Source organism: Fukomys damarensis, unplaced genomic scaffold (genome assembly GCF_012274545.1).
Source record: "Fukomys damarensis isolate Sample0158 unplaced genomic scaffold, DMR_v1.0_HiC HiC_scaffold_16, whole genome shotgun sequence".
Classification (NCBI taxonomy): domain Eukaryota; kingdom Metazoa; phylum Chordata; class Mammalia; order Rodentia; family Bathyergidae; genus Fukomys; species Fukomys damarensis.
This window is the reverse complement of record NW_022900928.1, coordinates 51,229,867-51,246,925: the sequence shown is the minus strand read 5'-3', so window position 1 is coordinate 51,246,925 and position 17,059 is coordinate 51,229,867. Positions and strand designations below refer to the sequence as shown.

The 17,059-nt window shown below is 32.9% G+C and overlaps 2 protein-coding genes across 6 annotated transcripts in view; one reads left to right on the top strand and one right to left on the bottom strand.

Annotated features, from left to right (window-relative positions):
- Cep126 (centrosomal protein 126) overlaps nucleotides 1-17,059 on the bottom strand; it is a 133,437-nt gene that overhangs the window by 83,170 nt on the left and 33,208 nt on the right. For 4 of the 5 annotated variants that reach the window (XR_783882.2, XR_783883.2, XM_010642039.2 and 1 more), the window contains exons 5-7: nucleotides 14,763-14,961; nucleotides 10,331-12,473; nucleotides 717-758 (exon numbers count right to left, since the gene is read on the bottom strand). Coding sequence is in view for 3 of the 5 variants with exons in the window: in XM_010642039.2 (XP_010640341.1) it covers nucleotides 717-758; nucleotides 10,331-12,473; nucleotides 14,763-14,961 (2,384 nt within the window). In the remaining 2 variants the exon portion in view is untranslated. The remainder of the gene's footprint in view (nucleotides 1-716; nucleotides 759-10,330; nucleotides 12,474-14,762; nucleotides 14,962-17,059) is intronic. The other variant, XM_010642040.2, reaches the window with a different exon arrangement.
- LOC109118613 (small nuclear ribonucleoprotein G-like) lies at nucleotides 1,127-1,476 on the top strand. Its single transcript, XM_033764301.1, has one exon. It carries the CDS (start codon nucleotides 1,127-1,129, stop codon nucleotides 1,313-1,315), a length of 189 nt encoding a protein of 62 aa, XP_033620192.1. The 3' UTR covers nucleotides 1,316-1,476.

The window sequence follows — 17,059 nt, the reverse complement described above, 5'->3', positions numbered from 1 at the left end:
AAAACTTTTTTAAAAAAAAAAAAAAAAAAAAAAAAAAAAAAAAAAAGGGCTAGAGAGGTAGCTCAGTGCAAAGGCCTAGGTTCAATTTCCAGTACTATAAAAAACAAGCAAACAAACTTCTACATTATTTATTTCCACCCATATGGGTATTCTGAATGCTAGATTTATTAAATATGTTAAATGCTAAATATACTAAATATTATGTAGTAATTTTCAATGAGATAATCTGGGCATCAATAATTTTTAAAATGTATATATATATATATTTTTTCCTTTAAATCTTGTACAGTCCCTGTTTTCCTTTTATTGACTGCTGTGTAAAGATTTAATCGCATCCTTCAGCTTCCTCATCAACCTTCTAGAGGTAAGCTCAGCTAATACTTCAGTTTCTTGATTAAATTACTTACCTTTGTGGTTTATTATTCTTTGTGTAGGTGTTAAGTTCAGTAGATTGGAGAGTACAGATAAAACATATGCTAGAAGTTATTTATGTACTTGAGAAAAACACATACACACAACTAAATAAAGCAAAAACAAAAAATAGTTTACCATAGCTGTTACAAAGTTAGTATAAACAATAATTTTAACCAATTAAAACCAGATCTTTAGAAGTACTGTTATACTCTAAGGGAGTGCATATATGCATTTTAGTACAATTTAATATGTATTATAGTGGCCAAGAATCTTGGCAGTTTTTCAAAAATAATATTACTTACCACTAGTATCTCTCATCAAATGACTAGCATCATATGAAAATTCTGAATGGGGAGAGGAGGGCGGGTGAAGGGAGGGCAGGGACAAGAGGAAAAAATGAGAATCAAGACTACCTGTCATGTAAAGGTACAAGATCCCAATAATGAATGTAACTATGCTGTATACCTAGAATGTACCAATAAACTCATTAAAAGAAAAAAAAGAAAATTCTGAATATGATAGCTCAAAATAAGGTGGCTAATCTTCAAAAATATTATATATTTTAAAATATATAGTATTATCAATTGTAAACATGAGGAAAAACACTGGAGAGATTCAGAATGATAGGTTTGGAAAAAAGAAGTACACAGTAACGAAGAGAGTAAAAATACAGACTTATGTTTCAAAGCAGCTCTGAGCCCTCTCAGTAAATATGAGCAAAGCTCATGTTCCTGAATTGAAAACATCTATGGAAAAGATGTTATCATTGATATTAAATAGTGACAGACATGTCCAGGGAATATCATGGAGATTTGATTCCCTTATCAATTTTGTGAAAGACAAATGTGTGAAGATGGCAACTAGTGTGCAATTAAACAATACCAGAATGGTGATAATATGAGTAAACAGTATCATGTTAGAAGCCTTGGAAAAGACTCCCATAATTCATGGCTGTTTGGTAATGTCCCCTTTACAAAGGGCCTGTTTCACTATAATGTAAAAATTGGGTCATGTACATTTTCTTATTAAACTTTTTGTTAAATGAACTTTTGTAATATAAAAACTTCCCTCATAAAACAGAGACTGTAGACACAGAATGATTTAATCCTGAGTATATCACTTATACTAGCCATGAAAATTATGTAAGTTACTTATCTCTATGTACTTCAACTTTAATTTTAAAATTGGGGTAATGATATTATTTACCTCATATTCATCATCAAGTTTGTTTTCCTATGCAAAGTGTTTATAACAGCACTTAGAATAGTGTTTAGAAAAGGCATATAATAATTATCTGATTTATGCAGAATAATCTATTTTTATATCTCTGATCAAATTGTGTTTTCATTAATACTAGATTTATTATAGAGGAAGATACTGGAGTTGCAATAGAAAATTTGGCTCTGCTTTGAACTAGCTCGGTACTTTTTGGCTATGTAATTTCCAGAAAAATATGAGAATTAAACAAAATTATCTCCTTGGTCCTTTCTAATAATAAAATGTTGGATTCCTTGATAATATTCTTAATAACTACTGGAAAAGAAAACATGCATTCTTTTTGAAATCTAATTGCAAACTATTTAACATGCCAAATATCATTTGGTTTTCAAAAAACATGAAGTATAAGTGAAATTTAATAAAATGCACAAATTATAAGTAAACGTATTGTATTACTCAAATTCAAATTGCACCATATGCATAAAGAATAGTAGCAGCATCAGAAAAGCTCCTTTCATTTGTACCAATATAGCCCCCCATAGTTTTACCTGTTCTTGATATTAAAAAGAATACAAATTTTCATGCAATATTCTTTTTTTTTTTTGGTTTTTTTGAGACAGGGTCTCACTATGTAGTTGAGACTGACCTGGAACTCACTATGTAGCCCCGGCTGGTCTCGAACTCACAGTGATCCTCCTGCCTCAGTCTCCCAAGTGCTGGGATTACAGGCATGCGACACCACACCTGACCAATATTCTTGTTTTATATAATATTAGGGTGTAAGATTCATTCAAATTGCCATTTTTAGTAATAAATCTTTTTTTATTATAGTATTTTATTAAATAAAAGATAGAACTTTGCTTTATTTATATATTATGTAGTGTGAAGAACATTTGAGATAATTCCAGGTTCTAACTCTAAACATGCTATGAAAGTTTTTGAACATCTCTTGATTTATATAAATTTGGTGTGTGTACATCATAGACACACACACACACACAGACACACACACGCACATGCTACTGAATCTATTAGACTGGATTGCTGGGTCACAGAATATACATAATTTAATCTTTATCAGTATAATAGTTTTTAGTTGATATACTTCTTCACCAACCTTTCACTAGACCTTTAATGTCTGTTGTTAACTTTAGCCATTCTGATGTATATAGTCATATCTCATTGTTAAAGTGTGTATTTTCTCGACTAACAAGGCAGAGATTTTATATATGTTTATTGACAATTTGGTTGTCCTTTTTTATAAGATTTTTCCAATCTTCTTTTTTTGAAAAAAATGGTGTGAAGGTCTTTATATTATGTTAGCTAGACTACAGTCTGCAGTTATCCATCAAAAACTAATGCAGATGTCACTGTAACAGGATTTTGTAGATATTATTAAAATCAGTTTCCTTTAAGTTGAGAAATTTATTTAGATAACCTAGGTGGACTTGATTAAGTCCATTAAAGCCCTACAAATCAGTGTTGAGGCTTCCTTGAGTGAATAAGACATTTTTCCTCTGGATAGATGTATTAGCCTGTCTTTGTGAAGCCTACCTTTCTCATGGGCTGCACTACAAATTTTGGATTTGACATGATAGGTCCTATATTGACAAAAATCGATCCCTTTCAGTGAGTCTCTTAATATCTCCTTACTGGTATCACTTCTCCTGTTTAACCCTGGTTGATATATCTAGGCTATTTATTATAGTTCTTTATGTATTCTCCTTATGAGCTCTTTCTCTATATATTTTTCTTTGACAATATTATGCATTACAAATATCTTCTTCCATCCTGTGGTGTGCCTTTTCAATCCATTGATGATTTTTTTTTTTTTTTGGTTTTTTTGAGACAGGGTATCACTATGTAGTTGAGACAGACCTGGAACTCACTATGTAGCCCAGGCTGGTCTTGAACTCACAGTGATCCTCCTGCCTCAGCCTCCCGAGTGCTGGGATTACAGGCATGTGCCACCATGCCTGGCCCATTGATGATTTTTTTAGATGGTAAAAACATTAATTTTATCATCTAAGTTATCAGTAGTCTTTTCAATAGTTTTTACTTTTTATATATTGTTCAAAAAATCTATGAGCATTCTAAAAATCATAATGTATTCCCAACATTATCTTCTGAAAGAAATTTTTTACTCCCTTTATTTAGATCTATAGTTTACTTGGAATTCAATTTTGTGTGTAGTAGGGAGTTAAAAGTCATTTTTACTAATTCAATATATTCTTCCAATTAATGACTGATAAACGTTTTTAACATTTTTCCCTCTTGTGCCTTGCCACCTTTGCCAAAAACCAAGTACTTAAACTTGTAGGTCTGTCTCTAGACTCTATTTCATTCCATTGGTCTAAATATCCTTTTGCAAACACCATATTGTGTTAATTATTGTAGCTTTAATGTCTAATTGTGTAAGTATTACAATTTTGTTCTTTGACTTGTTTCAGCTATTCTTGGCCTTTGCATTTCCATATAACTATTACACTGACTTTGGCAATTTTTACAAAAATCTTGCTGAAACTTTGTGATTGTATGAAAGTTATAGATTAACTTTTGGGAGAATTGACTCCTTTCAATACATTAAAAAGGATATTCCTCTTCCCTCTGTTTTGTAGGTCTTCTTTAATTTCTCTCAATAGTTATTTTTAGATTTCTAGATAGCAGCCATGTAAATCTCTTTTTTTTTAAATTAAATTTATTCCCCTGGGCATGGTGGTATATGTCTGTAATCCCAACACTTGGGAGTCTGAGGCAGGAGGATCATTTGCAAGTTTGAGGACAGTCTGTTGTACACTGTGAGTTCAAACCAGCTTGAACTACAAAGTGAGACCTTGCCTCAAAAAAATCAAAATCAAACAATCAAAAAACCTACCCCCCAAAAACAACAAAACCTCTCAAAAAAACCAACCAAACAAAAACCACAATACTTTTAGTTCCCATAAATTCACATTTTTAGATGTCATTTATTTATTAGACAAGTCCTCAGGCTGTTCTTTTACTCACCCTGTAGGCTAGTCTGGTCTTAAACTCAGGGATCCTCTTGCATCAGGCTCCTGAAGTGTGTGATTATAGGTGTACGCCACTACCTCCAGCTCTTAGATATTACTTAAAAAGTATCCATTATTAAATTTCCCAGGTCTCCAGGGCTTATCACAATCCCCAACTTGAAACTATACTACAAAGCCACTGCGATAAAAACAGCATGGTACTGGCAAAGAAACAGACCCAAGGATCAATGGAATAGATTAGAAGATGCAGAAACAACAGCAGACCTATTCATCTACCTCATCCTTGACAAAGGAGCCAACCATCCTCACTGGAGGAAAGATGGCCTCTTTAATAAATGGTGTTGGAAAACTGGATTTAAACTTGCCAAAGATTAAAACTAGATCCCTATCTTTCACCATGCACTAAACTAAAATCCAAGTGGATTCAAGATCTAAATATCAAAACAGAAACACTAAACTTACTGGAAAATAGATTAGGTAGAACTCGCAAAGACAATGGCATAGGAGACTTTATGAACAAATCCTTAGAAGCATGAGAACTTACACAAAGAATCAACAACTGGAGCCGGGGATTTAGCCCAGTGATTCCAGCACCTGCCTTGCAAACGTAAAGTCCTGAGTTCAATCTGTAAAAAAAAAAAAAAAAAAAAAAAAAAAAAAAAAAAAAAGAACCAAAAACTGGAATCTCATTGTATCCTGTATTGAAAAGTTTTTGCAGTGCAAGAGAAACTACCGACAGAGCTAAGAGATAACCTACAATGTGAGAAAATACTTTTACCAGCTACTCCTCAGAAAAAGAACAACTATCTAGAATATATAAAGAACTAAAAAAAAAAAAAAAATCATACTCCCCAAATACAAGAACCCGATTAAAACATGGGCATCTAAAATGAACAGACATTCCTCAGACAAACAAGTAAAAGCAGCAAATAAATATATGAAAAAATGTTCAGCATCACTGGTCATTTGATGGATGCTGATGAAAACACTGAGATGCCATCTTACCTCAGAAAGAATGGCTTTTATCAAGAAATCAACCAATAACAAATGCTGGCCAGGCTGTGGGGAGTTGGTGGGAGTGCAGACTGGTGCAACTACTGTGTCAATCAATATGGAGATACCTCTAAGAACTAGGATTAGAGGTCCTATTTGACCCAGTAATCCCTCTGCTGGGTATCCTTCCAAAAGAATTAAAAGAATCATACCACAGTGATATGTGCACATCCATGTTTATAGTGGCACAGTTCATGATAGTTAAAAGTTGGAGACAACCCAAATGCCCATCAACAGAAGAATGGATAAAGAAGATGTGGTTTTTCTACAAAATGGAATACTACTCAGCCATAAAGAATGAGAAACTTGAGACATTTATAGCTAAATGAATGCACATTGAGGCTATGCTCTTAAGTGAAATCAATAGAAGACACTTGAGTAAATACCGAATAATTTCTCGGCTATGAAAAACTAAATGTAAATAAGCTTCAAATGGTATAATTGTGAGTGTGAAATAGAAAATGTCTAAAGGGGAAGTTGGAAGGGAAAAGGAAATAAGGAAAAAGAAAAATTTGAAAAATTGAAAAATGGAAACGAAGTCTTTGTAAATAGGAAAGGGTGAAGGGGGTGAAGGGAGGGCAGGGATATGGGGAAAAAATAACAACCAAAACATATAATGTAAAGGTACAAGATCCCAATTATGAATGCAACTGAATTGTATGCTTTAAATGTACCAATAAACTTAATGGGGAAAAAATTTCTCAGGTTTCCCTTTTAGAAATCCTAAAATATTTCCACTATATTTGTCAATTATTCTAATTTCTGTTCAATTCCCTATTCCCACTGAGTTTCATATTTAATATGAAATCATATTTTTGACGTAAAATATACTGGTATTCATCAGTAACAGATAACACTAAGTTTTCCATGTTAGTTTACTACAAATTTTCTCTCAATTGATACCTTTTCTCCTAAGTTTGTATCTTTATGTGAGTCCCTTCTAGATGGGCTTATTTTTGATCAGTTTTTGTTAATTTTCAGATGAGGAAGCCCGTAATTATTTCATTACAAGAAATTGGTTTGCTTAAGTGCTTCTCAGCATATTATTCCCTTCAGGCTTTATATGCCAGCAACTGCTTTATCTTTAGTCAACAAGCCCCCCGCTTCTCATTCTTCACAAAACTTAACTTTTAATTTGCTCTATAATACAATCTTATCATACTTAGTTGACAAAACACAGGACATCTGAACTCTCAATTCTTTCCTCATCTACTTCCAAGTATCTATAGTCTCACTTCCTCAAATTCTTAAATTTTGTCTCAAAGGAAACAGGAAGATGTATAAAGAATTGACATACATGATGGATTAAGACCTTATATGAAATAGGACATCAGATCAAAGAGTATTGACAGAGGATTTGCTTTTAAAAATTAAATTCATAGATTGTTTTTATATTTCAATTATATTTACATGTGTTATTCTCTTTCAGATCATTGATCTGTATCTAATGTTCCCCTAGAAAGTTCTCATACATATTCTTCAAGTCAGTGTTACCACTCATGGCTAAACTGCTTGAGAAGAATGCCTTGTATTTATTTATTCACAGTGCATTCTTGCTGCTCATTTTACATTAAATTGTTTGACACAGAAATATTTCAAGCATATTAAAGATCAGGTAAAGATACAATCAAAGACCTCTACGTAACAAGGTTGCTGCCTACTGTTAGGAGATCTCATTCCTACTCTCTTCCCCAGAGACAATCACTATGCTGAGTTTGATGTTTATCATTAACATCTGCTCCAATTTTACTACTAATGGATGGCTCTATAAGCCATGGAGTATTATTTTAAATATTTAAAAAATTTATAAAAATTTGTTAAAGTATCCTAACTCTAACAATTCTTCTTCTCATTTAGGATATTTATTATCATTGATATATGGTCTGGGAAAATGAATAGATAAATGTTTGATAAAAAGGAGAAGCGGGGATATTGGATATTTGAGAAGAATAAATGTTTTAGATAGTTATAGCATAAAATGGATAGTGAACTTTTCAGATTAATTGGTAGGGGTGATTATTAGAGGTTGATAGTAATGAATCTACAATGTAATTTAGATAGCTACCATATCATGTGAATTCTATTTAGAAGCAGGTAGAGTAAGTGGAAAAGTTTTATTTTTTCTGAGGAGAGACAGTTGCCTGATTGGTACCAAGGGACAGAGTTCAGGGTACTGGCAAAAGAATTATTGAAACAAAAGACCACTACATCTAAGCTGAGAGAGAGCTGATGAATTGGAACAAGAAAGTGAGGAAAAAAAAAAAAAACAAACAAAAACCTTACAGTCCCAGTAAGATAGAAGAATGGTAGAAGTAATGGCAAAATTATGGGAGACTGTAGTCACAGAGGAGAGTATGACTGAGTTAATTTTAGAAGCAGAGGAGTTATGGATGTTATGGATGAAGGCTGCTTTAGGGGAAAATGACTTGAGGTAGCAGCAGGTGATACAGTTGAATGGCCCAGGCCTCATGGGAATAGTTTTTCCTAGACAGTGCTGCTAAAGAGTTCTGGAAGTGCTAATAGAGAAAAAGATGCCTTCTACAACTGTCAACTCTAGACACGAGTGTGAGAACAGAAATTATCTGGCAAATAGGTGAATAGGAAAAATACAGTAAATGAATGAATTATCACAGCACTACAATTCAGTATTATCAAAGAATTGAAATGCTGGATATTTAAATAGTTTTGGAAAAAAGCCTGAATGACTTACTGATAAGTAATTAGCACCACTGAGATCTTTTAAGTATAATCTTATAGCAAGAGGTAAGATATATACACAATTTGAATGTTTCTATCACAGTCAAAACAGCTAAAATTCATTACATTTACAGTGTTTTTTATATAAAGTTCACTGAATCATTTCTTTTAATCAAATGCCACGAAAATACTGGTTTCTTTAGTAGAACATATGTATCACATTCTTTTATTAGAGAATGAGAGAATTTTAATATACTACTCTAACACATAGGCTATTTGAGAAACTAAGTTTCTTAGTATTTTTTTCTTGATTATCTCAGAGTCTGACATATGATGTATGTTTTTTTGTTTTTTGTTTTTTTTGGTACCGGGGATTGAACTTGGGTCCTTGAGCTTGCAAGGCAGGCCACCAAATGGTTGAGCTAAATCCCCGGCCCTGATATATGTTTAATAATCATTTGTTATATGGTTTTAGTAGAAAAAGCACAGAATTTGTAGCCACAGAGATTTGGATTCTCCTGTTTACTAGCTCTTAACCTTAGGCAATTTTGATTCTTTTTCTTTGCAAAATGGGGTTTAAAGAATTTAATTTTCAGGGTTACTATAAGGTTTAAATGAGACAAAAATGTAAAGCACTTTGGCAGAGAGTAGGAACAAACTAAAAAAAAGTAATCATAATTTTTTTATTGTAGAATACCTAATCTATAACTTTCATATTTTGGGAGTATTCTTAAATGAGTAGATAAAAAAGAAATTTCTGTAAGATATTTTTTTAAAATTTAAATTTTTGTATATAAGCACTGAAGATTTTTAGATGAGTCTTTACACTTAATTTTCCATGTGCAAATGTTGTGTCCATTCAATTTAAGAAAAGTGTGGATGCTTATTAAGTGTTACATACTATTAGGATCTGGAGATATAGTAATGAACAACCAAAAAATTCTTTTGTTCTTAAAAGCTCATGGTCTAATTGAAGAAGACTTTAAATATTATTACTATTATTATTATTATTATTATTTATTTATTTTTTGGTACTGGGGATTGAACTCGAGTCCTTGCGCTTGCAAGGCAGGCCACCGAACCGCTGAGCTAAATCCCCGGCCCTTTAAATATTATTTTAAACTAATGTTCTTTTTATATGCTAATACTTATTCATACCTTTGGAAAAGAAGAATTTCTTTACTATTTTCCTTCTTTCCAACCCCAGTCCTGTTTCTCAGTAGACAACTGGTTCTTACTGGCAGGGATATTTATGGGTTTCTAGTCTATTCCCCCAGAGAAAGAAAGTAGTTTCATGAGGAGTCAACTAGCTACTAAATATAATGTCATTCTAGAGATAATTAATTTTCAAAAAAGTTTAGGGTTTCTGTAAATGAAAACCAAGATAAACAGGTAAAAGCAGAGCTGTCACACTCTTTGAAAAAAAGGATGGGAGGATCAGGTTACATCTATTATGAGTTTATAGCAATTTAATTACCCGTAGTAATTTAAGGGAAAATAAAGGAATAGATTACCCATCACATTTACCAATTTAGGATAATTGAAGCAATATTTTTCACTGTGTTTACCTTGACAGAGAATTTGACTACAATAGTAATGACAGAATAATGTGGCCCCAAAATCAGATCCCGTTCCTTGTCCTCCTTTTAAATTAACAAGAAAAACCATGGACAATATGGAGGCTGGCAAAAGTTTCTAAATTTAACTGAGCACAGGTTGGGACATTTTTTGTAAACTAGCTACTATGTGAAGAAAAGTAAATTATTTCTATATGACTAAATTGTAATTACATATATATATATATATATATATATACACACACACACACACACACACACACACACACACACACACAGTACACATACCTCAGTAAGAAAAACAAGGTGAATTTTAAAAGCTGTACATTTTATCTATAAAAGATATAAATTTATTCTTACCAGAGGTCCTCTTATTTTGGTGCAGGATATTATTCCTTTTTGTCCACGAGGGAATAGATTCTTGCTCAGTAGTTTTAAGAGTCACAGACTGATAACTTTCTTCAAAAACAGGAGTTTTTTGGGTGCAATATAATGTTCCATCTTGCTGGGCAAAAATTTGAGTACTGTTTGAATGATTTGTTTTTGCTAAAGTTTGGCACTGGGAAGAATAGTAAGAGGGTAAAGATGGTATCACAGTGACCAGGTCAGAACAAGCATCTGAGAGTGGGGGGCTACTTTCTTGATGCCATTGATTGAAACTGTATTCTATGGGAAGCACATATTTTGAATTAAAACAGTCATGTGTAATAAGGTTTTGAGAATTTTGCGGCATTACTGATTGATACTGAGACCCTTGAACATTTTTACTACTTCTAATATTTGATACAGGTTTAGGAGGAGGTTGAGGTATGATTAGTTTACCCTGAGCTTGTATAAAGGCATTGGCTTTGCTTGCAGATTGTGGGTGAATGATAGGGCCTTTTCTGTTTGTATCTATAAATCCTGATTGAACTTTTGCAGATCCTGTTCTTCTAATTATTTTTGCTCCATCTCTCTGTAGATTGCTTTTTGGAGCTTTTGAGCCACCATTATGTACAGGACTTATACTTTCTTCTTTGGAGACTGGCCAGGCTTGCTTAGTAAAGTTATAACCTGAGGGTATAAAACAGTTCAAAGGCACATGGTCTTTTCCAGATCCTCCTAATGTAGAGACATTTTCAGAGACGTCCTTGGACTTATTTCTATCAGCAGAATGCACAGGACAGGCAGGACCATTAATTGCGTTGCTGCCAGGACCACTTTGACTATGAAATTGTTGAGACCACTGTTGAGTAGTTCCTGTTCTGTACTTCAGTGAGTGAGTGTCTTCAGCACTGCTTCCTATATGAATAGTTTCATCAAACCACCTCAATTTTTTAGTAGTCTTTAGGATTTCTGTACCTTTTTCTTTTTCCTTTGTTAATTCAATACTATCTCTGATAGCTGCTGCTTTTTTATTTCTGAACTTAAAGCCTTGCTTTATGAGTAGTGCCTTAAGATAATCATGTTCATATTTAGATTCTTTCTTTAAAATACTTTTAAGAAACTTCACACCATTTCTCTCATGAATGTTGTATTTCATTTTCTTGTGCTCATCAAATAAGTCATAATTAGAAATTACATTACACAATGATGTTGCTGTTTCAGCTATTTTTTGGTTTTTATCTTTTGAATCAAAATTTTGAGGTATATTGGCAGCTTGAAAACTGTCAGAAAATAAAGGCAACTCTTTTTTTTCATAATTAAAATGTTTTATATTTTCATCTTTAATATCTTTTAATTCATCTAGCTTATCAGAACACTGTACTGGATCAATTTCTTTTATGTGTATATTGTTCTTTGCTAATGGTCTAGCATACTGTCTATTAAATGGCAAGACTAAAGGTGTCGCCATTGGTACAAATGAAGTAGGAATTGAAGCAGTTCTATTTTCTTGAGTTAATTGACAATATTTATCTTGGTCTGAAAATGTAGACACCTCCGGGGTTTGAGAATCTGGAGTGGTCCAGGCTTTGCTGAATTTAAATGTTGGTGTCTCAGTAACTAATGGCTTCTCATTTTTGAGTGTTCCAGAAGTGAAGTCACTTGTCTTCATCATGCTATTTCCAGAGTTTTTTTCAGATTTTTTATCTAGTACAACAATGGGTGGACTATATACAAAAGCTACTGAATTATTAGAAGTACTTGTGGCTGTTTCTACAGTTCTACAAAAAGCAGACTGATTTTGTTCTTTATTATTAAAATGTTCCCACGAAGGCAAAACACTAGATTTACTTAAAATATCTGAGGAAGGTGTGACAGACTGAGTATTTTGGGCATCTAAATTTGTAAGCCAATCATTTATATGTTGAGTTTTAGATAAGGACAGTTTATCTTCATCAAGGTTGTTTAGATTAGTTGACTGCAGATTTGATGATTTGAGAGAAACAGAATTCTGTTGGATTGGTGGAGCAGACTCCTTATTAAGTGCAAAGTATATTTCTTCATGCTCTCCAGCCTCAAGACTGTCTATACTTGAAAGGGTTTCAGAATTGGTTATCTGCTTAACTTCATCACAAAATCTCTAGAAAAAAAGGGAGAACACTGTTTTATGCCTTAGACATTTTTAAAATGGTAAAATTAATGACATACAATTGTTACCAAATCCAATTCTCTTCAGCATGTATGACTATAACAGCATAGATGTAGAAATTATTTATATCTGTGTACTGGTCAGTCCTCAGGTAAAAAAATAGGAGTGTCATATAGATTTATAGTGAAATGTGCTTGCTTCAATTTCAACTCCTAAAGTAACTTTCCAATTATTCCAACCATAGTTATAGCTTAAAAAAGTTTTCTTATTGATATTCCATTCAGAGTATGGAGTTTCTTAAAGGTTGCATAATAGCAAGTAAAATTGTGGAAAATAATAATTTACAAATTGTAGTTTTGCTTGAAACATTCACTGGTCTTAAGTGAGTCTCCTAAAAGCTTTGTGACCCTGATATGAACTTCCTGTTGGAGGGACATAAATGCTTTTATAAAAGCCAATCTTGTAGACTATAGTAATGTTTTCAATTTTCTTTACAAGTTAGAACCACATAAGGAACTTTATAAAAAATACCTATGCTTTGGTCTAGTTCATTTAATACTTGGATAGAGTTCATGAATTACTATTATTTAAAAATACCCCAGGTAATTGTAATATGGATTTAGGCTCCAAAACTATTGACTTATAAAATGGCTCCTTTTTGGGAGACTGAGGACAAATAAGTTTCATAAACTCAAGACATTCTCATAATTTCCATGGAATTATCAATCATTAAAAAAACTGCAAACATGTAAGAATATGGCAAATATTTAAAAACATTTGATTTCTCACACATATGTAGAACATATTGATCTGTTTTATAGACATGTCTTTTTTTCCCTTCTAGTTTAATTTGAATTTAATGTGCCTTTGTGTGTTGTGTGTGCCTTAACATTTACTCTTCTTGGAGTTTGTTGAGTCTCTAGAATCTGTGGATTTATAATTCTCATCATGTAGGGAACACTTTGAGTCACAGTTTTAAAAAAAATTCCCTCTTCTTTGTGAAATTTTACTTAAATGTGTTGACTGTTTGATACTGTCTCATAGGTCACTAACACTGTTAATTTTGTACAATATTTTTTCTTCTAGTACTTCTGTTCAGATTATTTCTACTGTTATGTCTTTAAATATGTGTATCTCCCGCACCCTACAATGACTGCAGCCCATCCAGTAAAATTTTCATTTCAGACATTGTGTTTTTATCTTTACTATATTCATTTTTACTTTAATTAGTTGAAAAATATTTATAAAATGGTTTTACATTCTTTGCCTATTAATCCTATTGTCTCTACCATTTCTGTGTCTGATTATATTGATTAATTTTCTCCTGGCTATGGGTCATATTTTTCTGCTTCTTTATATGTCTAGTAAATTCTGATTGAATGTTGACATTGTAAACATTGTCTTATTGCATTTCTAGATTTTTACAGCTGAAAAAAGGTTTTTTAATATAGGCAAAGGGATCACTTTCATATTTTTTTGAGGTTTATCTAGAGAGTATGTCTAAATTGAAATCCTAGGAAGATCATGAGGCTTACCTAATTATTTCTCCTTTTCAAGATCATATCCTATACTACCTCTGTCCAATGTCTAAAAACAGTTGTTTCTTTCATATGTTATGTTCAGAATTATGGTTGTTTTTGGTAAGAAGTCATATTTCACCAGCAGACATCTCCTGTTTTTCTTTCTTAGCCTTGGCACTATTGATTAGTTGTTGGATCAATCAGGCCAAATTAATCTTGATATTGACCAATTAAGCATCTTATAATTATCAATGAAAAACAAAGTGCAGAAACTTGTAGAAAAATCAACTGAAATCTATACTCATTTTGGAAAAAAAAAACAGAATAAATACCCCAGAAGGAACAGTCTATAAACATCATTTGTAGCTAATTCTGTCATATTTCAGTTAAGAACCTAATTACTATATGTATTATAATCTTAAGGTTGTTTTTACATTACAGTCTCTAATAATACTTACATTTCATTGTACTTTCAAATAGCTTTCATGGTTATCAGAAAATTAATAAAGTGTATTTTTTTGAAATAGAAGGAATGGATAAAGAACAAAAGAACTAGAGGGGAAAAATGTATAAGTAAGGAAAAAACTAAAAGTTTCTTTCTCTAGTATTTATGTTAAATTTGTACTGATTCAGCCACACTATCTTTTATGGCCTACTCTTAGCTAATAACATACATTTCTTTAGTGAACACTGAAAAGTGGGGGAGAATTATTATTAGAAATGAAAGTATTAAGCAGTAAAGTATTAATAAATTGCATACTTGCAAACTGCTTAAATGCTGATCTTCTAGGAGTTTCTGAGTTTCCTCCAGTTTAAGCTGGAACACATTTTTGTTTGTAGTTATGTTTGCCATGTTGTTTTCCTTCATTTCCGTATCCCAGTTGATTTTGGATATGAGATGTTTCTGATGCTTGTGATCATTTTTTGACAATGCTGAAGACAAAGTAGGATCTATAGCTCTGTGAATTAGACATAAAAATTTTAGTACATTTAATTAAAATTAACTTATTCTATAAGTATATAAATGACACATTTGTATGTATGTATACATCCAGATAATAACATATAAGGATATTGGAGAAATATATAGATATAGTAGAATAGTAATTTAAAGCAATCAATAGAATAAAAATGGTTGTGAGAGTATAATGCCAGTAAAGAGCTCCACCTTCATGTATGAATGCCCAATTAGTCATGACTTTGATTATTATATCTCATTCTTCTATCATTTGAAATAGGAATAAATAATTCCTGTAATATGTGGAGTCAGTTCAGTTTCCTACAAGTGTTTCTATCTGGCTAATAATATTCTGTATTACCCTTTGTTCTGAGTTGATGTCATGGGAACAGGTATTCTTATAACCTAAAGAGCTGGTTGAAGATTCAGGTATATAGAAACTATGAAAACTGCTTGTCAGGGTAGGCAGGAATTTTCTCTCTCCTTATCTAAGTTTGGGAATTTGACTCTTATTTAGTGAAGAGTGTATACATTTATTTTAGTTTGTTTCAGGAATATAACCATAGTTTTCATGCTACAGAAAGGGTATCTTTAATATTTAATTTAGTGTGCCAAAATGTCATCAGAATATTAGCACAACATCATCTTCTATTTACAATTTTGTATTCTCTGTGTATCTGTATATCTATAGGTTACATTTCAGTTTATATACAAAGAGAAAAACAAAGAATGAAGGAAAGTCTTTGGAAGAGATGGGATGGGAATGAAGATATCGTATCGCTAACTGCCTGATGCACTATAGCGAGTAGTATGAATTCCAAGGCTACTTATTCCCAATTCCATTATATTATTCCCAATTCAATAAATATAAATATGTTTGAAAGGTGACACTTGGCCACATAAGATATATACCTATCTCCAATACCCATATATATCTTTATTTGGACAGGCTGAAATAGTCAAAGTTAATGATTATCGACGAGTATTACATTATTAACTACCTCTTTGTTATAATAGGGAGATCAAGGAGAGCAAGAATGTATTCAATAGAAGTGTCTGAACATTGTGGATATGTTTCTGTATCTTCCTTTTATATTTCCCTACTCTTATATAATCCTTCCCCTTTGGTCACCCTTCCCAAATAAAACAAAGCTAAATCTACAAAATTTCTAATAAACTCAATTTATTTACCTTTAAAGTTGTCGTCTCTCAACTTTTTCTTCTCTATTCCTTTCTTCTCTACTCCACTTTCTTCTCTTCTTTTCTCTACTTTCTTCCCCCCGTGAGGAGGATTGAAAGGATGGATAGGAAAAACAGGAGATGGGGAGATAGAAATAGAGGGAGAGTGGAGCATAGGGGGAAAGGAAGAAGAAATCATAAAGGGAGTAGAAACAGGAGAAATTGGAGAGGGAAAAGCTAAATAAGCTGGAGGCAAATATGGAGAAGGAGATGAATGTAAAGGAGAGGACAAAAGAGGGCTAGGTGTTGGGGTATGAGATGGAGAAGTAGAAGAGGAAGGTGAAGGAGAGGAGAGAACAGATGATGAAGAAGAAAATGCTACAGAGGGTGAAGAAGAGGATGTGGAAGTAGAAGGAGATGAAGTAAAAGAAGAGGATGGACAATGACAGGGAGATGCATGGGAAATACTTGAGGCAGGTGGATGGTCTAAAAAGGCCTGGGGCTTATCTGACAAGGTGGTTTGTGAAAGAGATTGCTGACCTGACTGGAAAAGACCCAATCTAGCAGGATGCTCAGGCAATGGACTGGTATCAGAGAGACTGGGGACTGGTTGATGAAGGGGATGACTGGATAAACAAGAAGGTTTCAAAGCAGGGAGAGCTTCCAAAGGGACTGGGGAAACAACCAGTCGAGCTGGAAGGGAACGATGAATAAGGGAAGGCATTAGAGTAACTGGGGTAGAACGCTGGGCTGGAAGGAAATGTTTAGGTCTGAAAGCTTTGTAAAATAACTTATTCTGTGAGTTAGGATCAGGAACAAATAGAGAACTTTGGGATGGATGAAGTCGATGATTAGGTGGGCGAGAAGGAATAGGGGCTGGTAGAGGAAGGAAATTGCTAGAAAAGCTGGAAGTAACTGAG